General features: G+C 46.9%; 1 protein-coding gene across 1 annotated transcript in view; it reads right to left on the reverse strand.

Moving 5' to 3' along the window:
• Window positions 1–20988, reverse strand: part of LOC146042930 (uncharacterized) — a 41734-nt gene extending 20746 nt beyond the window's left edge. The window contains exon 1 of the mRNA XM_083163215.1: window positions 20839–20988. Coding sequence (XP_083019341.1) covers window positions 20839–20882 — 44 coding nt within the window. The 5' untranslated portion in view covers window positions 20883–20988. The remainder of the gene's footprint in view (window positions 1–20838) is intronic.
• Between the last annotated feature and the right edge of the window lie 895 nt (window positions 20989–21883).

Raw genomic sequence — 21883 nt, forward strand, 5'->3', positions numbered from 1 at the left:
CAGAATTCAAGGGTTCCCCTCTCTGTATGGGTATCTATTGGCCCTGCAATTCCATATGTAACTGAATAGAATTCCATGACACTATGGGAAAGTGGCTGCAGATGCCAATATTTCGTAATCTGGTGCAGAAAAATGGATGAGGTAAAATACATGGCACATATATCATACTTGCCTACTTTTGAAAACTAGTTTCAGGGAGATTATAGTTGGTAATAAAATTTTGTACAGCGCCCCATTAAGGGGGCGTGTCATGCACCACCCAAAGGGCGTGTCTAGTTCCATATATGGTGAGAATGTGAAAAGAGATTGTGAACGTGGCGCCTAGAAGCGTGGCTGTGTACTGCTACATCTGAGAGGAATCTTTTAAAATGACTTATATACAAATGTAGATGATCCCCAAAGCAGTTAGTAAGAGATACTAAACTTCCTAAAGAAAAGTCACTGATACTTGTCAGGGATTGTGCCATATAAATAGCCACAAAAAATGCCTTCATTGTGGGATCATTGTGTTTTATCACGAATGTTGGGAAATGGTGCTGATGATTCAATATAAATGTATTTATATCTCAATCCTTTTTTCCCCAAAAATGTAACAGCGAGGGAGATTGATAGACTAATAAGGGAGAGAGGGAGAATGCTGTTATTTCAGGTAGTCTCCTGCAGAATGCAGGAGGGGAGGTAACTATGATGTAACAGTGTAATGTGGGCTAGGTGACATGAGGGTGATTGATAGACTAATAAGGGAGAGAGGGAGATTACTGTTATTTCAGGGAGTCTCCTGCAGAATGCAGGAATGTAGGTAACTATGACACATATTATATACACACACACACACTAACAACTAGGTGGTGAAAAGTACTGAAACCAGAAAAAGCGAGATGCAGCCATAAACACAAAATACATTATTCATTTTATATTTGCCAAACTAGAATTCCTTTCTTATGTATGGAAAAATGTTCATGCAGAACATTAAAATGAAGGTTAAAGAACATTATAATGGAGAGGGTTTACGAGGGTAAAAGGAAATGTGGATGAGTGCTACTGATCAACCAGGGTAATCCCAGCATCAGAAAGACTACTGTACTCAGTGTGTGGCTTATATAAGCATGTTTTATGCTGATTTAATATGATTTCCTTGTGCTGCAGTTTTCTCATTACACTCAAATGCACTGGAATGCATGGTTACGGCCTGATGCATCATGGGACTGGCTCTGCTTGGGTGAGCTCTGAAAACAATTTCTTATCCAGCTTATGTAATATGCCAGGTAAAGGATAAACCCAATGGAATACATGTTCAGTTATAGTATTGGGTTAGAATATTATCGATGATCTAACCGTTAGATCATCGATAACAATATTTACAATACCTCCCAACTGTCCTGATTTAGGCTGCACGGTTCGGTCTTCCTTATCCGGCAGCTTTGCTATGGAGTGTGCAGAACTCTAAGGGTGTTGTCAGCAGAGGGTAAAGGGGACAGTCCCAAGTTTTTTTAGGGGGCAATTGTCCCTCAATACTAAATAGGCTTGGAGCAGGGCAGCCATACGGGAAGGGGAGGGGTACAGCAGGGACTCCAGGCCCAGAAAGTAAGGGGGCCCAGGACTGGAGTTTATAAAATATAAATTTGTCATAAGCAAAGTTCACATTTCCCTTGAGGCAAAAAAAAAAAAAAAAAATCAACTATGAGTAAATGTGTGCCCTGGGAACCCAACATTGTTTAATGTAGGGTACACACAAGAACAACTAGGGCTCAATCCCATCAATCTGGATCCAATTCCAACCAATTGGATGTAGATTGTATGTAGATTGGGCGTGTTTTTTGCATGTTTAGATCCGATTCCGATCCGATGCGCGTCCCCGCTGTTGTTTGGTCGTTTTACAGATCCTACCTGCTGCAGGTAGGATCTGTAAAAGATCCATTCAACTGGATACAGACTCAGATCGGATTGGGATCGGATGCAGATCGTTAGAAGATCGTTTGCTCCAACAGATCGTGCGACCATCGCACGATCTACTAACAATCAGGATCATTTTGGTGTGTACCAGGCATAAGATCGATTTTAAATTGACCAACATCGACCCAAAATCTCCCCAACTCCGAGAGTAAGTAAATACACCCCCTAGTCTACGTTACCACTTGCTTTGGTGATATGCTTTATAATGAATATTAAAATGTAAGTAAACATGTATATATCATATTGCAGTTCTAGGTTTAAAGTAAACTGTGTTTTATACAGTAGATGTACAATGTGCATGTGACAAAAACATGAAATCATCATTGTCTTAGCCACCCATGCCTGCCCCATTATGGGATTTCACTCTATTTACCCTGCACGGGATTGGTTTGAAATCCCGGCGGTCGGAATCCCGGCAGTCAAAATCCCGACGCCGGAATCCCAACCGCCGAAATCCCAACAAGAGGGGGGGACATGGATCGCCTCGGCACACTAATTTATTCTCCCTCTATGGGTGTCGTGGACACCCACAGAGGGACAAAGTGCCGGGATTTCGGCGGTCGGGATTATGGCGTCGGGATTTCAACTGTATGTCCCCTGCACTCCCACTGAGCCTAATAGGACTGAAATTGTGCTGATGCATCAGTGGCCGGAATACTAAAAGAAGTGTTCTGATAATGCACCATAATACCAGGTACATGCAAGCAGAAACACCATAGATGATCTCCACTGGATCTAGGAATGCAAATCCTGGGATTCGGGATTAAAAAATGCTCAATCCCGGGATTCCTGAAATTGGCGGGCAGTGGTGCCGGGGTGAGAGGCAGGTTTGTGTGGCAGTACAGGTGTCCCGATGAAAGTGGGCGTGACCCCAGAAGTGGGTGGGTGTGCGGCAGTGGCACAGCCTGTAAAGCCTGACCTGCGCAGAGCCACATGTCAGGGATTGGGAACAGAAGGGCAGCATGTGAGTGGGTGCTCAGATGCTGCCCAACATTAAACTGATGCGCAGTCTATTCCCAATATCCCAGGATTGGAAACTCCAATCCCGGGATTGAAATCCCCGCAATTTTGGGGCCAAATCTCAGGATCCCACCAATCCTGATCCCGGGATTGGCCGCCCTAATTGGAACACACATTCACATCCACCGACTGTATATGCAATGAATGAAGGAGGTGCAGTAAATTAATATCGTGTCCATTTCAGCTAATTTCAACATAGACACGCCTTTCCCTAAATCAACCATGTAAATCAACCATTTACAGGTCAGCCTTTTACGTGTGTTAACATTTTATCCATAGCGACTTTTTCATGTGTCGATCTATTGCCTTAGACCAGGGCCAAATTAAGGTGTGGGGCCCTGGACAACAAAAGGTCTGTGGGCCCACCCCACCCAATCCCACAGAGGCAGGTCACCCCCCCCCCCCCCTGCGGCGGATAGGAACTAGTAGCGCTACTAGTTCCCATCTGCCTCAGGGACCCCGCGTCTGACTTCCCATCCGCCGCAGGGACCCCACTGCTGACTTCCCATCCGCCGCAGGGACCCCACTGCTGACTTCCCATCCGCCGCAGGGACCCCACTGCTGACTTCCCATCCGCCGCAGGGACCCCACTGCTGACTTCCCATCCACTGCCTCCACAGCACTGCATGGGCCCTGCTGCCCGGATCCCTGTGCTGGCCAGGTACCAGGGAAGGGGTGGGACCGGTGTGGGGCCCCGCTGCCTCTACAGTGCTGCATGGACCCTGCTGCCCAGATCTCCGTGCTGGCCAGGTACCAGGGGAGCGGAGAGACTGGTGTGGGGGCCCCAGATGTCTGGGGGCCCTGCTGCCTCCACATCGCTGCATGGACCCCGCTGCCCAGATCCCCGTGCTGGCCAGGTACCAGGGGAGGGGGACCGGTGTGGCCCTGTGGCGACCGCCCCTGTTGCCCCATGTATAATCCGCCAAAGCCTTAGACCAAGAGTGGGTGACCAATTGATTCTCCACCTAGACACTGTTGAATCCACACCCGTACACTTGTCTGTTGTCGTCTCTATTTAGCTCATTCTGAAACAAGCCGGTCCTGGATCAGATGTTTAATCATTTCTTCCTGTATTTGCCGAGAACACGTCTCATGTCACGCTAAGCCTGATTCAGTCTCTACAATGAAACACTTTGAAGGGCAGCCACTCCTCCAGTCACTGATCCAGCGCCGGTGATCCCACTATTCAGCAGGTCACCAAGGAAGTACAGTGCAGTTTCGATTGAAAGAAACCAAACAACTTTCCTTCCAAGTATTCACTAACCTACAGTTACCTGCCAAGAGTTCAAATGTGTTGTTGAACGACTAGGTCATCGTTAGATAAGAATGCATCTGTAACAAACACAATGGTGAACGTTGTACCTGCAAAGAGCAGTAACAATAGGGGAATACGGGGATAATTAAGTGTATAGATCCTACCTGCTGATATGCGGAATGCCACCTCTGGGTGGAGGCAGCCAGGTCGGCCTGGCTAGTGGTGGTGGGGTGAGGCAGATTTGGGGTGGTTGGATGCGTGTCATCGCAGACCTAACCCCGCTCCACAATGCCAATACAACAGGAATATTGGGACAGGGAGCAGGGCCACAATGATGCAATACACTGCACACACTGCTGGACCATTACTTCCTAACCCTGCACACACGACTGCAACCTTACCCCTATAAACCCTGCACACACAACTGCCCCCTTACCATCTATGCAGCACACACTACTGCACCCTTACCGTGCACACACGACTGCACCCTTACCGTGCACACACAACTGCACACTTACTCTCTATGCAGCACACACTACTGCACCCTTACCGTGCACACACGACTGCACCCTTACCGTGCACACACAACTGCACACTTACTCTCTATGCAGCACACACTACTGCACCCTTACCGTGCACACACGACTGCACCCTTACCGTGCACACACAACTGCACCCTTACTCTCTACACAGCACACACTACTGCACCCTTACCGTGCACACACGACTGCACCCTTACCGTGCACACACAACTGCACCCTTACTCTCTACACAGCACACACTACTGCACCCTTACCGTGCACACACGACTGCACCCTTACCGTGCACACACAACTGCACCCTTACTCTCTACACAGCACACACTACTGCATCCTTACCGTGCACACACTCAGGGCTGCCAATAAGAATTTTGGGGCCTGTGACTGATTTCCAGCCCGGGCCTCTCTGCCCCTCCACCCCCTCCCTTCACTTACCACCTGACTCCTGCTCCCTCATCCCCTCCTGCTGAAGGTCCCGAAGCACAGGCTTCTTCAGTGCAGGATGCCGGCAGTAAATTAAAATGCAGCACCGGCTGGTGAGCCAATCAGAGCTACTGTATCGGCAGCTGCTCTGATTGGCTAACGGTGCATGAATGTTGATTGGCTCAAAAGCGGTGCATTTTAATTGGCTGCCTGCATCCTGCATCGAAGAAGCCTGTGCTTCGTTCAGTGCACCGAGCGCAATGCAGGCAGTACAGCGGAGGCAGTCGGGAGTGGTTGCAGTGAGCAAAATGAGCTGCCTGGGCGCTTCCAGAGGCCGGGGCCTGGGACAGTTCTACGAACCGCACCCCCCTATCAACGGCCCTGCACACACTACTGCACCCTTACCCCTCCCCCAACCCAGTACACACTGCTGAACCCTTACCCAGAACACACTACTATACCCTAACTCCCCCCCCCCCACCCCCGTTAGCGATAACGTTCAGCGATGTCACCGGGACCTCCTCCAAACATGCATGATTTGACTACATGACGATAATGGAATTGGGTAATGATCCGCGGGAGCTTGCATTGTTAACAATATAGTGGGTATACACTGAACTATATGCACTATGATATTGCTAACAATATAGTTACAGTGCTTATTGTTAATGACATTTGTAGTGTGTACCCACCATAAGGTGCAGTTACCCTGCGCTAGCTCAGGTGTATTCGGCTGTAAAGGTGCGCCAGTGTTTTACTGAGCAGACAAACAAAGTAAATAAAGGAATTACAGTACATTACAGTACTAGACTTGGTATATTTTTGGAGCTGCAAATAATCAATGTCATTGCCAACATTGGGCCTTATTCTAGTTCACTCTGACAAAACCCTTCTTAGATGGACAAAACCATGTGCACTGCAGGTGGGGCAGATCTATATTGCAGTGTAAAAATAAAGCAGTCAGTATTTACCCTGCACAGAACCAAAATAACTCACCCAAATCTAATTCTCTCTGCACATGTTACATCTGCCCCCTTGCAGAGCACATGGTTTTGTCCATCTAAGAAGCATTTTGTCAGAAAGAGTGAACTAGAATAAGGCCCATTGTGACCAGATTATTTTCCTTACCAACAGGTCCAATGCTAATGCTAACTTCCTCATCACTGACATACCCTCATAGCCTGAATGGTATTTCCCCACAATGAAGCAGCGCACTAGTGAGTCCGCCCTAGGGGTGTGCACCTGATTCATTGATTTGACCTTTCCATTTCACTCCCAATACATTGTCTGTGCATTAATTGTTGGTCTGCGCAAACAAAGTGACAGAACATGATGAGGAACACACCTGACAGCACCTAGTACAAGCAATTACAACATTGTACACACTACTCGTCATTCCATAGACATGTAATAAACCATAACATGTTCTGTGTGTAATTCTGCCGTACCCGAACATGGTATTTATAGACAGAGCTTTACATTCCCCCTCCGCGCAGGTTAACAATACAATAGCAGATGTGTGTCAGCCACAACTTTGCCTTCTCTCTATTTTCATGCCTTTCCGCACATAGGCCCTGATTCTGGTTCACAAACTCCCTTGCACGCTTGTATGGGGAGTTCGATGGTGAAGATCTGCGCATGCGCAGAACTGTGTGCACCCAGGATGACATCACCTCGCCCTGTTCTCGGAGCAGGGCACCGCTAATCTATCACCTAGATTAGCGAGCGCTACAGAAATCATTCGATGGTCGGTGACCATCGAATGATTTCGGGCCCCCATGCAAGGCTGCAAATGTATGTTTATGCAAGCCACCATTCGCAGCGCTGTGGGGAAAATCGTCAAGTAACGGGGCGGGCGTTTGCGCGGCCGGCATTACAGGTGAACTTCTGCTGCTTTGCTGGCCAACCAGAATGAGGGCCTTAGGGGGTCATTCAGACCTGCTGGCAAGGCTGCATATATTCCCTGCCTAGCAAGCATTTAAATGCAGCCCTGCAGAATGCGCGCCCCCACCACCACCCAAATCCCTGTGCCACAATGCGAGTGGATGTACACGCTTACATATCTGCTCCCATGAGCTCACACGGAGGAAAAAACGGATGGTCGCTCATCATCGGTTGATTTTTCCTCTCTTCGCAGATAAAAGTAAACCCGGACTTGTTGTTTTACTGCACGATGATGGCTGAATTGGGGATTGTCATGTGATGTCATCCACCTCCCCCAAGAAAGCATGGACACGCCTGCAGACGCAGAGTATGGTCCAAGTATTGCGCTAATACAGTCCAATAACAAGCTTCTACTCTGGAACGCCTCTCCAGTTAGTGAGAGACATAAAGCAAATGATACAGAAGGGGGTTATTCAGAGTGCACTCTAATAGTACCACCTAGCAACAATAAAAAATAAGTATGATGTCACAGTCACTCCTTTTCTGAGATAGAGATGTTCAGCAATGAGACGTAGACTTCGTTCATAAGAGTAGTCCTTTATTGAAAAGACCAACGCGTTTCATCAACACAAATTCATCAGGGGCAACGCAAAGTACAAAGTCGGATATCAAGGTTATAACAATGAAGGTATTCCTTATACCGAACAAACTATTTAAAATCGTATCAACAGAGTATACGCCAATAAGATGAACCACGCTAGTGAATAACCTCCTTAAAATTTAGGTTTCAGCAAGAAGAAAAATAACCCACAATAGGGACAGAGTAGTTCACTCCACGCCTGTGTTTACAGGGGGGGATGTCCAACATTTTTATGGGTGCGGCTACCATTTTCGTGGGCGCGTGGCCATGAAACGCTAAGCAGACCTCAGCGACCGGCATGTGGCTGACAATCATTTACGAATGTCCGGCGAGTGAAAAACTCAAGAATATTACATTAACTCTTAATGATATATTTACTGAGGCTTCTAAAAATGGAAAAAAGGTGATGTTGCCCATAGCAACCAGATTCTGTATCGTTTTTTAGGATGCAATAGATAAATGATAGAAATAACCTGATTAGTTGCTATGGCAACATCAGCTCTTGATTTTTTGAAGCTTTAGTTAATTTCCCCCGGGGGGGGGGGGGTAATTCAATTAGTCCCGCTTAGGTGAATAAACAGGACTATTTTGATGCTGTTGTATCCAATTGCGGGTGTGTACACCAGTTTTTTTTGTTGTAATTTCCTGCACATGGATGTTGTCTTTTTTTTTTTTTGGGGGGGGGGGGGGGGGGGGGGGTGAAAAGGCAAAGGCAACAAATGGCAAAACAAAAACAGGTGGGCTTGATGATTCCACATGCTTTTTTTGCCTAGGTGAAAAGTCGGCACTTTAATTGAATAACCCCCATAATGTCTATGTTGGACATAATGCAAAATAAATAACTATAGGGTTAGAGTCACTACATGTATATCAAACCTCCCAACATATGAAGCTTGGTGAGCGGGACTCTCGTGCATGGAGCGTCCTGCAGCCCCTCTATCTCCGTAAATAGATGCTGTGCACAAGTGTCCAGAGTCTATTCACAGCAGCGAGTGACAGGGGAGTCTCCAAACTGACACCCCCCCCACCACCACCATCACGGAACACTGCAGCCTGTGGGTGGGATGTTGCACAATCATGACTGTCCCACGAAAAATCAGGACAGTTGGGAAATATGGTATATGAACATACTTGAATGCTAATAAGTGATTTGCCTTAAAAACAACAAAAGCATATACTTGCTGTAACCTAACACAGGACAACACATGATTATCCAACCTTTTACCTGTAAATTATATTTGTAATAACATCCCAAAGAAACATATACAATTGCATTATAGAAATATAAGAAGACAAGAAGAGGCGCTAGGAAAAAAACATAAAGACAGGCCTTAATACATTGGTTCCCAAACTGCGGCTCTTCTTAGGGTGCTTCGGGTTGGCGTTCTAGGACCGATTTAAATAATTGAGGGTAAAGTGATAGGCAGAACAAGTGTTAGTGGCAGCCAATCATAAAAAACGTGGACAATCAGAAACCACCACATAACTAAACCTAAGGATGACAGTAAAGGCACCATTTACTTAATTTAATGGTATATTCCAAATGTGGCGTGAAAAAAAAATTCTGATACAATAGGGTGCCGTGGTTCAAGGGACGTGGTACACTGATACTTGTCCAATATCGATTTATGCTGACACTCGGGGCAAAAAAATGCGAAAGACTCATGTCCACCATTTGACTGTCGACATTATGCTTTGTGTCGACCTTCCGACCTAATTTTTGTGTCGACCTTTAGAGGTCGATCTATTGTACAGTCTGTTGACCTTATGACCCATACCCCATGAGAGATACTGGGACTGCAAATCTACGCAAGGACCACTGCTGAATTCTTACTAAATGTATTTTTTAAAGATTGTCAAAATATAATCAAAAATCCAGATTTAAAGAAATGATAACATACAGCATAAACATCCGCACCATGGATTTGGTTTGAAAGAACACAGACGCTCTTTGATCTAGATTTTGAAATGCACTTACAGTACCAGTTGCTTTATGTAGGTCATCTACAGCGAATATCAGCAGTTACAGATGTGTCCTCATACATCTAGCCTCAATACGCCAGGCAGCACCAATTGCCTGGGGCGAGTGAGCAACCAGGTCCCGTGAAACGCATCAAGTGTCTTTTTTTCTGCCAAAAAATGCATCATGAGGTGCGTACACATGGGGCAATATGATCGCTGGCAATATATTGCTAGCAATATATTGCTCAGCAATCATATTGCCCCGTGTTCCGTTTTTATCTGCGACCAGAGATGGTCGCAGATGATAATTTAAACACTGCTGGGTGAAGAGGCGGGGATGTCGCTGGTCGGAGGAGCATGTTCCTCCGACCAGCGACCATTCAGGGGCTGAAAACGGGAGCGCGCACCCGGCGATTTATCGCTGGTGCACACTCCAATCACTGGCAATATGGTCGCTCAGCGACCATATTCCCAGCGATTTCAGCCCCTATCGCCCCCGTGTGTACACAGCATTAGTCACAACAACACAATGCAGCCAGTATGCGCAAGGAGACCAAGCTCATTTATTTTACACAGGACACTTACTGTATATTGTGTGTGCCTGAGTTTGTATTCGGAGTAGAACAGAACTAGTATGGAAAAAAGCTGCGGCAAAACTCTTCTTGTGTGGCATAGACTCTGTTTGCAATGCTAGGTACACACCAGAACGACCATGATTGTGAGCAGATTGTACGATGTTCGCACGATCTGTTGGAGCTCACCAACTGCACAAGATCTGCACATGATCCAATCATGATCTTTGCCCAGTTGAAGGGATTGTTTGCAAATCCTGACTGCAGCAGGTAGGATCTCCAAAACGACCAGTCGGGATGCGCATCGGATCTAAAAACATGCAAAACATGCCCAATTTACATACAATCGGTCGAAATTGTGATGAAATTGACCAAATCTTTCTAGTGTGTACCCAGCATAAGGTACAAAAATAGACACCAGTCACTAGAAGATTCTTATTCGACCTGAAGTGCCAAGAGATGTCGTTTTAGTGTGACTGCAGCAAAGATGTATAAAGACATATCTGTAGATGTTAGGGACAGATAGATGAATGCAAGATGTACACAAAGACTTCCCTCCTCATAGCAGCCACCTACCTTCAAATATACCTCACCAACAACACCACAGTTTTATCATTCTTCCAACCGGTGTCCTCCTGAATCCAATTAAAGTTAATAACCCTCAACTACAAAGTCACCAACAAGATGGTCGCAAAAATATCTCAAACCGCATCTTGAAACTCTTAACATCTTACACTTTTTAGGCTAAATCAGAAATATTCATTTGTAACAACCACATTGGTCAAATGAGCGATCTTCACATCCTGATATGGAGAATCCTGACATAAGTCACCTAACACTCTCCCCTCTATGTCCCACTCACCCTAACCTTCCTTCAGCCTAACCCTAACCCTAACTCCTCCACCCCACTGCCTGACTCCAACCCCCACACCCTGCCACATAAACCTAACCCAGTGGACAATTTTTGTATAATCAGACACCTTGGGTATAGGAAGCCTACGTGCCTAGGGTGGCCAATCCCGGGATCGGCGGGATTTCAGGATTAGACTGCGCACTCGCTCAGACGCTGCCCGGCTTCTCCCATACCCGGCAGTGCAGCACTGCGCAGGGGGATGAGGTCAGAGGTCATGCTGTGCAGGACACAGCCTCACAGCCCACCTCAGCCGTCCGTCCACCCAGCCTTCCCGGCTCCCAGCCACCCCACCTACCAACCCAGCGGCAACCCAGACAACAACCCTCCCGCCTGCCCACTCAGCATACCTGCACCCAGCTCCCAGCCACCCACTCAGCAACCTTGCTCCGCAAATGTAAGTAAATAGTGGGCGGCCAGGGCATTTTTTATTATTAGGGATGCCAATCCTGGGATTGGGCATTTTTCAATCCCGAATCCCGGGATTGAAAAAATGCCCCGGGATTGGCATCCCTATACATGCGTATGGTAATCCAATCTTGGGTGCAAGTTTTTTTTTACCTCACTATCAAATTGAATTTGACGGTACAACGGAATACGCTGCGCTATAAAGGAAGCTGTAAATAAAGAAATATATGTCTTTTAGTGTAAACATTTTTTAAGGGGGCTGAGCGAAGTCTTTGCCCCTGGTGACAAAAAGTGTAAACACCCCCCCCCCCTCACACACACACACACACACATTCCACAAGTCTTGCACGTATGGTGGTTAGCTATACATTCTATGCTTATGTCCAGCAGATGAGATTAGTTATATAAACTAGAAGTAAAGAAAGTAATGGAATGTTTTTAAATAATTCAGTGGAAAATGCATTTTATAGTAGTGTTTTTCGTGCAGAGAACTACAATGGATTCCCGAGGCCAAAGATAAAAGTAAGTTAGACGACATAAGGGGCCTACACATAGGGAGATGTTGCTGAGCGATCTGAGCTACGTACAGTAGATCGCTCAGCACACAGTACTGCACAGCGATGTGTCCCGAGTGACCTGTCAGGTGCTAGGGCCAGTGTTCTCCGGTGAGAATGGCCCTGAACGGCAATTAAATAGATTTAACCATCATGCTGGATCTTAACCACTGGGCGAAAACGACATGTTGGACCGTGCAATTCTATATGACCGCTACACACAGAGTGATGTTGGGGCATTTTAGTCTAAGGAGATTGTCTAATCTAGTGATTGTCTAATCCAGAGGTTCTCAAACTGTGGATCCTGATCCCAAAGTGGGTCCCGACCTTCTCAGCAGGGGGTCGCGACTCCATGTTGCTGACCATAAGGCTGATGACTTCTCTAATCTCAGTCAGTGATTCAAGAGGTCTGAACAATCTGTTGAATTATTATTTTAGACTCCTCCCATCAATTTGTGCCTCCACAATGCTGCCATGTATGTTCTGTCTGCTGACTACACATGTGATGTGATGGGTTATGGTATATTAGACTCCTCCCATCACTCTGTGCCTCCACAATGCTGCCATGTATGTGCTGTCTGCTGACCACACATGTGATGTGATGGGTTATGGTATATTAGACTCCTCCCATCACTCTGTGCCTCCACAATGCTGCCATGTATGTGCTGTCTGCTGACTACACGTGTGATGTGATGGGTTATGGTATATTAGACTCCTCCCATCACTCTGTGCCTCCACAATGCTGCCATGTATGTGCTGTCTGCTGACTGCACATGTGATGTGATGGGTTATGGTATATTAGACTCCTCCCATCACTCTGTGCCTCCACAATGCTGCCATGTATGTGTTGTCTGCTGACTACACATGTGATGTGATGGGTTATGGTATATCAGACTCCTCCCATCACTCTGCCTCCACAGTGCTGCCATGTATGTGCTGTCTGCTGACTGCACATGTGATGTGATGGGTTATGGTATATCAGACTCCTCCCATCACTCTGCCTCCACAATGCTGCCATGTATGTGCTGACTGCTGACTACACATGTGATGTGATGGGTTATGGTATATTAGACTCCTCCCATCACTCTGTGCCTCCACAATGCTGCCATGTATGTGCTGTCTGCTGACTACACATGTGATGTGATAGGTTATGGTATATTAGACTCCTCCCATCACTCTGTGCCTCCACAATGCTGCCATGTATGTGCTGTCTGCTGACTACACATGTGATGTGATGACCTTCTGCAGTAACTTGCTGGGATCCTGTCATTATTTTTATTGTCTAATGGGGTCCCAGAGCAAAATAGTTTGAGGACCCCTGGTCTAATCTAATTTAATCTAGTGAGTTGTTTAGAAAATGCTCTGAACTGGCCTTGTCTGTACAGTAGGTCTCTATAGATCGATGCTGCTAAACAGTTTCCCCCTTGCAATAATTGTTAATGGTAAATCCACACAAATGCCCGAGGCAAACATTGTAATGGTTCTTGTTGTAAACACAGCAGCAGAACAGAAATGAATAGTTATAACAACCTGGTTTGTGTCCACGGTTACCGGGGTTACAATTGACATACAAAGAATTTCAGGGCGAAGGTCATGAGAGTTAATACTGCACTATTATATTTATATTTGCATAGGCATCTCCAATAATGTATCATTCCAACACGTTGTATAAATCTAACAACAACACATCAGTGATTGAGCACATCTGTCTTTTCATTTTAGTTTTACTTAGTTTTGTATTTGTGTCACCTCAATGCATGGCGTTCTGCTAAAAAGAGTTAAAAATAAATAAATAATGGGAGTTAAAATGTATTGCTTATAAATTGCAGGCAATGCATTCAGCAGCTTTGTTCTATGGCTACATTAATCCGTTTTGAAGATGAGATCACACAGCAACTGACGCACCCGCACTAGACAGGCCAGTAGTGAACCAACTGCAGATTTCTCCAGTGAGCAGGAGAAAAGTTGTCAGCTGTAACGTCGTTTCCATGGAGACAGACCCAAGCTGTGAGCCAAATCACAGACTGTATCCAGAAGGCAGTGCAATTGTTACTAATGACTAAAGTCAGGTAGATTTCAATATAGTGTCATATCACTGTAGCAATACTAATATTACTAAATAGAAGTTAGGTTGGAAGTTCCACCTGTGGCATATGCGCTACTAATCTAGGCATGTAACAATTTGGGTATGAGAAATAGTGTAGAGAGATGAGGTTTGCTTTGCTGTAATGAATAAGAGGTAGTTTGCTAAGAGATGGGGTGTTTACATACAGAGGAGTGGGGGTGATTAACCGCTTTGGTGGCATGCCCGGAAATTCTTCAGGCTGAGCTGCGCTGCATTAGATTTCCCAAGCAGGTGTGCGCCAGTGGTGCAGCACCAGCACTCCCCACCCCCACCCGCTGGTCCACACTGCCAATCCCTCCCCCCCTCCTGATCGGAGGGAGAATAGACCCGTGAGTCGGTATACAGACTGTCTGGAGGCCATCCGGCACCCCTGGATTATACAAATAACCTTTACAGAGAGTTAGAAATCAATAGGTTGTGAGAGCTGTGGAACAGATAGCAGAGCACAGTACAGACTGCTAGTGTCAGGGCACTTTTCTGCATAAATGGTCTGTTGTTCACATGCAATGGAAGTTGGGAGAGTCCAATTCTGTCAGACTTTGCGGTTTTCATGTGTCATGTGCCCTAATACAGTGGTTCCCAAACTTTTTGGAATCGCAGCACCCTAGAGTATCAGAATATTTTTCATGGCAGGCCTATGCCAAAAGTTTAGTATTGAAAAATTCAGAAAAAAAAACCCCATTAAAATTAAGTAAATTGTGTTTCTAGGTCATCCTTCGGTTACATTATGTTGCGACGGACCAGATTTGCTATGACTGGCAGCCACCAATTCTGGTTTTGCCTATTGCCCATAACTAATCTGAATCTGTCCTGGACCACTAATCAAAGGCACCCCTGCTTGTGTCCCGAGGCACCCAGTTTGGGAACCACATACCTGATATATAAGTAAATAAATTAAGTAAATTAAGCCCCATACACACGGTGCATTTTTAGCCATTATTGTTGGGGATATGGGGGCATATTCAGGGTCCGTCGTTAGGACATGCAGATCCGCCTGTTCTAGCTTTTACATCAGCTAGACAGGCGGATTCTGTTTCACCCTTTCACCAACTAGTGTATTCAGGGTGAATACAGGGCGGAACGCCTCCTGGCGTTAAAACACCTATCAGGCGAAAGGGGGCATGTCCAATTCGCCTGCAGGGGAGTTCTCTGGACACCCGGTCTGTATTCACCCTGAATACACCAGACAACATGCCTGGCCCAGAGTTCCCCGTCCCACCCTCCCTGCTGGGTACTCACTTATCCCTGTCCAGCTGCCATGCAGCAAGTAATACTGTCCCTCTGCCTGTCCCTCTGCCAGCTCCCCGGCCATGGCTGTGTCCTGCCGCAGCTGTCCGCCCGCCCACCCATCAGTCACTGCCGGCTGTGTCCCCCGTCCTCCAGCCGTGTAGTGCTGCAGCCGTCCGCCCGCCCGCTGCGCGGCCGTCATGGCTGTGTCCCCCGTCCTCCAGCCTGCATGTAGTGCCGCAGCCGTCCGTCCGCCCGCCCGCTGCCCGGCCATCAATCACCGGCTGCCATGGCGCCCAGTGATACAGGTAGCTAGCGCCCGCCGATCTCGGCATGTAGCGCTTCCCCCAGCAGCCATGGGGAAAGTGCATGCCCGCTGCCCGGCCATAAACCCCCATGTATGCCCCCCTTCCTCCCCCGGTGTATCTATGTCCTCTGCCTCCCCCACTCCTGGCCACCTGCACCTCCTCCTGGCTGCCTGCACCCCCCCCCCCCCCCCTTGCTGCCCTCCTCTCCCTCCCCCCCTGCTGCCCTTCACCCCCCTCCTGGCCACCTGCACACAACCCCCCCCCCATTTGCTGTCCTCATTCACCCCCCCACCCCCTTGCTGCCCTTGACCCTCCTCCTGACCACCTGCACCCCCCTGCACCACAGAATGTCAACATGGGGATTAGGTCGACATGAGGGGGGGATTTCAACATGTGATTAGGTTGACCTAGGTGAAGGTCGACATGGTGGGGACGGTCAACATGGGGTTAGGTCGACATGGTGGGGATGGTCAACATGGGGTTAGGTCGACATGGTGGGGAAGGCCGACATGTGGATTCAGTCGACAAGAGGGAATGTCAACATGTGGTTAGGTTGACATGGTGGGTAAGGTCGACATGGGGATTCGGTCGACGGGAGGGAATGTTAACATGCGGTTAGGTCGACATGGGGATTCGGTCGACAGGAGGGAATGTCAACATGTGTTTAGGTCGACATGGTGGGGAAGGTCGACATGGGGATTCGGTCGACAGGAGTGAATGTCAACATGCGTTTAGGTCGACATGGTGGGGAAGGTCAACATGGGGATTCGGTCGACAGGAGGGAATGTCAAGATGTGGTTAGGTCGACATGGTGGGTAAGGTCGACATGGGGATTCGGTCGATGGGAGGGAATGTTAACATGCGGTTAGGTCGACATGGTGGGAAGGTCGACATGGGGATTCGGTCGACAGGAGTGAATGTCAACATGTGTTTAGGTCGACATGGTGGGGAAGGTCGACATGGGGATTCGGTCGACAGGAGTGAATGTCAACATGCGTTTAGGTCGACATGGTGGGGAAGGTCAACATGGGGATTCGGTCGACAGGAGGGAATGTCAAGATGTGGTTAGGTCGACATGGTGGGGAATTATTGACATGGGGTTAGGTCGACATGGTGGAAGGTTGACGGTCAACATGGGGGAAGTCTGACGGTCGGCATGGTTATTAGGTTGACATGGTGGGGAATTTTCGTCATGGTGGGAAATTATCGACATGGAGTTAGGTCAACATGGTGGAAAGTTGACGGTCAACATGGGGGAAGGTTGACATGGTTATTAGGTCAACATGGGGAAAGGTCGACAGTCTCAAAATGGGAGTGAGGGATAACAGAATCATGGGTAAAAATTATCACATGGGTACAACACTGCATGCTGGGAAAGACAATGCAACATGGGTAGAGGAAAAAAAAATTAAAAAAAAATCTAAATATATTCATATGAGCAATAATAATTATACAAAATATATTTATAAAAAAAATTAAAATAAATGACATTGAATCATGTAAAAAACTACATAAATAAAATAATATTTTATGTTTTGTAGAGCAGTCCCGACAGAAGAAATTGTCTAGTTCACTTTGTCTAAAGCCTGCCTGAAAGCTGTAGAATCCATTTAGACAATCACACACTGAATAGGCTAAATCAGATTAACATGGCTGAGTTTAGACAAAGTGAAACAAAAAGTCTAAATGACTCATTTAGACAGGCGAGGCAAACGAAATGAGTTGACAGGCGAAATGGTTTAGACTGTCTAGAAAAAATGATAGTGAATACTACAATTCATCTAGACTTTTTTTTCAGGCGGAAAAAATGCTGTTTTAGACAGAATGGTCCTAACGACCAACACTGAATACAGGCCATGGTTGCTAAGCGACCATATTCCTGTGTGTACGCAGATGCTCCTGTGACCAGCGGCCTCCCCGGCAATCAGCTGCTTTTCATCAGCGACCATCTCTGGTATATTACCCGGGCCTGGGCTTGCTGGAGGGGCCCGGTTAGGGGCCATGGTCCGACCACCTCCCCCTCTGTCCCTCCCGGGTGGCAGCAGCATACACGTACAGCATGTGGTGTACTGACAGCAGGCTCAGCATGAGCGTCTCACTGACAGCATGAGAGCTCATGCTGAGCCTGCTGTCAGCACAGCACATACTGTAGGTGTGTTGAGCTGCTGCTGAAGGGGTGGGGGGGATAATAACACTCCCCACTCAACTTTAGAGGTTTTTTTCCACATTCCCCGTAATAATTTTGGGGGCATGGCCTAATCGTGGGAGGTGACCACACCTCAAGTATAATTTATCATAAACAAAGTTTCTCTTGAAGCAATGTAGAGGTAGAGTAGTGCAGTCATTGCTATGGACAACGGTGGTCTCCCCAGGCGCATCAGGGTATCAAGAAGTTAATGAAGTTAATGGGAACTTTGTCTGTTTTGTTAGTCCTGGGCCCCACAATTTATGATGGCAGCCATAGCAACAGCAGATTTTGGGCTACTGTATTGTACCAGTCTCTGCATCGTGTTCACAGTTATAATGCTGAAACAGCAAAAATGCTTTATGTTGAAGGTTGAATGCGGTGCCGGCATTCTACCGCTACATACCTCCCAACATGACCCTCCCCAGGAGGGACACAATGCTCTGCTCCTGGACTTCCCTCTCTGAAAGGGGTATCAATGTATGATAACCATCACCTGTGTTGAACAGGTAAATTTTTAAGAAAGGTGTTTCAACACAGGTGATGGTAATTATAAATATAGAGGGAAGTGCAGGAGCAGAGCAATGTGTCCCTCCTGGAGAGGGTCATGTTGGGAGGTATGCCGCTGCCTGTCACCCTCACACAGCTGTCACCTGCTGCCTGGCACCCACTGCTGTTACCCGCTATCTGTCATCCTCACACTGCTATAACTCAATGCCTGTAACATTAATGCTGGTGTCACCCACTGCCATTCCCTATAAACCTCTCCCTCTCACTCTCTCACTGTCACACCTACTGCCTCTCCCTGTCACCTCTTCCTCACTGCCTGTCACTCACTTTCTCTACCAGTTACCTTTCCTTAACACCCACGACTCTTCCCACCACCCTATTTCTGTCAATGTTTACCTCTCCCATCACCCCCTGCCATGTGGCATATTATAGACTTTGGGTTGGATGGAATGGAGCATATACTGTATATTAGTCTTTTGTGCCCAACATTCACAAAGTGCTTAAGGGGCTCTATCTGCTGCAATGTGTCCAAGTGGCACTACTGTGTGGTGCAATGTGAATAACGGACACTACTTTGTGGTGTAATGTGAATTGGTACTATTATGTGACCGTGCCCCTACCCTATGAAGCCACACCTCTAAATTTTTGCCCGTGCCTTTGGTACACAGTATTTTAAGTACAAGGGGGCACCAATTCCTCTCTCTGGCACAGAGCACAAAAATGTCTAGTTCCCATTTATTTCACAATTGCAACAACCTGAGCTGTATTATCTAATACCCCTTTTACACCTAAAATCCCGGATCCGACCTGGCATTTGGAACACGGATCCAAGACAGGTTGGATCCGGGATTTGCACCGTTTACACTGCGGTGCCTACCCGCAGTGACAGAGGCGGCACTTGGAGATGACATCATCTCCAAGAACCAGGACCGCAATCAATCCTGCCGGTACTGCCGATCGCCACCAAGGGAAGCTGCTCGGATACCCCCAGCCCCCGTGCACCCCCAGCCCCCGTTCGCAAGGTGAATGGATGTCACACACAGGCATCCATTCACCTCCTCCCTGCCTACGCTGCTGTCTGCATAGTACATGTTGACCGCAGGATGCTGCGGTCCGGAGGTTGGGCTTACCCCAAACGGCTGGGCTTACCCCAAACGGGAGCCGGCGTACTAGACGTGTTCAACCCAGGTCAGGACTACACCTTTGCTGACCCAGGTTTTTGCGGAGATGTAAAAGGGGTATAAACTACAGTAAAAGCATTTATTTAAATACTTAAGTAACTACTCATTATTGCAAATAGAAAATACAAAGCCAAGCTATAATCAGGCTGAATAGGGCAGATGTACTAAGCTTGAAAGGTGATAAAATGGAGAGTGATAAAGTACCAGCCAATCAGTTCCTAACTGCCATGTTCTAGAATCTAGATCTGGGGTAGCCAACCCTAGTCCTCGAGAGCTACCAACAGTGCATGTTTTGCAGGTCTCCTCTCAGAATCACAAGTGAGCTAATTAGCTCCATCTGTGGATCTTTTAAAATGTGTCAGTGATTTATGAGTGCAGCTGTGCAGCAGCTAGGTTGTCTGGAAAATGTGAACTGTTGGTAGCTCTCGAGGGCTAGGGTTGGCTACCATTGATCTAGATTGTTAGAAAAATGACAGTTAGGCACCAATTGGCTGGTGGTTTATCACTCTCCATTTCTAGGCTTAGTACATCTCGACAAATGGCAATACATTGGTATCTAGTAATATTATGGGTAAATCTTGCCTTAAAGTCCAGCAATATGCATAGCACTGTACCCATACACTTCCCTGTACATGCAGACATGAGTCATTGTGGATAACTGCAGCAAGTAAAAGTATCTGGCTGTGGTCATTGTTCTGCTAGTGTGTAACAACCTCTCTCTCCCCTCCACCCAACAATGAGGACAACCACTCGCAAAAGAAGCAAATACTCTAATGGACAAAACCATGTACACTAAAGGGGGGAGAGATGAAACATATCATCTATTAATAATAACTGCGTGTAACTTGTCAGTGGCCAAACAACCTCGGGACAAGGTTATAAATATAATTTATATATCCGATCTATTTCAATCTAGCCTCAAACTCTCCAGGATTGAGATAAATTGTTAAGAAACTGTAAAGGAAAGAAATGTTATGATCACCTGCTGAACATGTCTACACACTACAGCTGCAGGCAAATCCCTGTCTGTCTCTGCACACACACACACACACTCAGTAACAGCAACAGGTGTGTGTGTATTCCAGCTCAGGAGATCATTCAATCACTACACCAGGCAGCTCTGCAGTACAGTCACTGTGCCTGATAGGCTCCCCCAGCGCCCACCCCAAGCTGCTTACTTACGTGAGAGGCCAGAAACTGTGGGTGCTGCTGCCATTGTTGCCCATCTTGTACTTCCCACTACTACATGGAGTGTACAATAATAAGTAAGGAGAAAGCTGCAGTTTCCTGGTTATGTTCCTTCAGTGCACTTTGCACAAGAGGAGTGTCAGGTTTCTGGAGCTCTTGTTATTGGCTGGTCCAGGCAGGTATCTGATCTAGTGCTGCACTGCTTGTTGGCACAGGTAAATAAAAGGTGGAACAGATGGAAATACAGTTACCAAATATTCAACTACATTATACATTGTATACAGAGAATACATACATAACTACAGCTTGCCTAAAATACACACTGTTAAATGTATTTAGACCAGTGGTTCCCAGTAGCGCACGCAGGGGGGGTTTCTCAGTACCCAGAAACCGCCCTAGGAGTCTAAGGGCTCAAGGCTGAAAGCTGAGGGTCCCCTCTTTCCAAGGGTACAAGAATGTTAAAAATCGGCCCTTGGGAACCGGAGATATCTGACTTCAAAGCAGTGGTCTCCATCCAAGCCTATTAATTGCTGTTCCCAGTCAGATATTTCAGGTTCTTTCTGACTTAGAGTTTTTCTGAGGGTATATTCCAAAAGCTGGGACTCTCCCCCTTTGAAGGACACTAGAAGCTTGTCTCTACTGTTCCCAGAACCAGAGATATCAGCCTTCCAGCAGCTAGTTACTGCTCCAGCTCCACACACCTGGTATGTCGTTTTATATACTCGTTGGCAGATTGCTCTGCCTCCTGAACTCTGATCCCCTCATCCCCTGTACCATTTGGTAGGTGGGATTCTCTAGTTTTTAATTCCATTAAAAGCTAAGAAATCTATTTCCGGGAACTGGAGATATCTGCAGTCACGCAAGCTGTCCTCCCACCAGAAAATTATGAATAATAAGCCCACTCCACTATACACCCATCCTCTGCGTATTAAACATCCTCTACCACCCTGAAAGTTATGTATCAGGGCCCCTTCCTTCAGCCCAATGCCCCCTTCTCCCACCCCATCTCCCACTATCTGTGCAGTAAAGGGGCAATTAG

The sequence above is a fragment of the Crinia signifera genome, chromosome 19 (genome assembly GCF_055691185.1).
Source record: "Crinia signifera chromosome 19, ASM5569118v1, whole genome shotgun sequence".
Taxonomy (NCBI): Eukaryota; Metazoa; Chordata; class Amphibia; order Anura; family Myobatrachidae; genus Crinia; species Crinia signifera.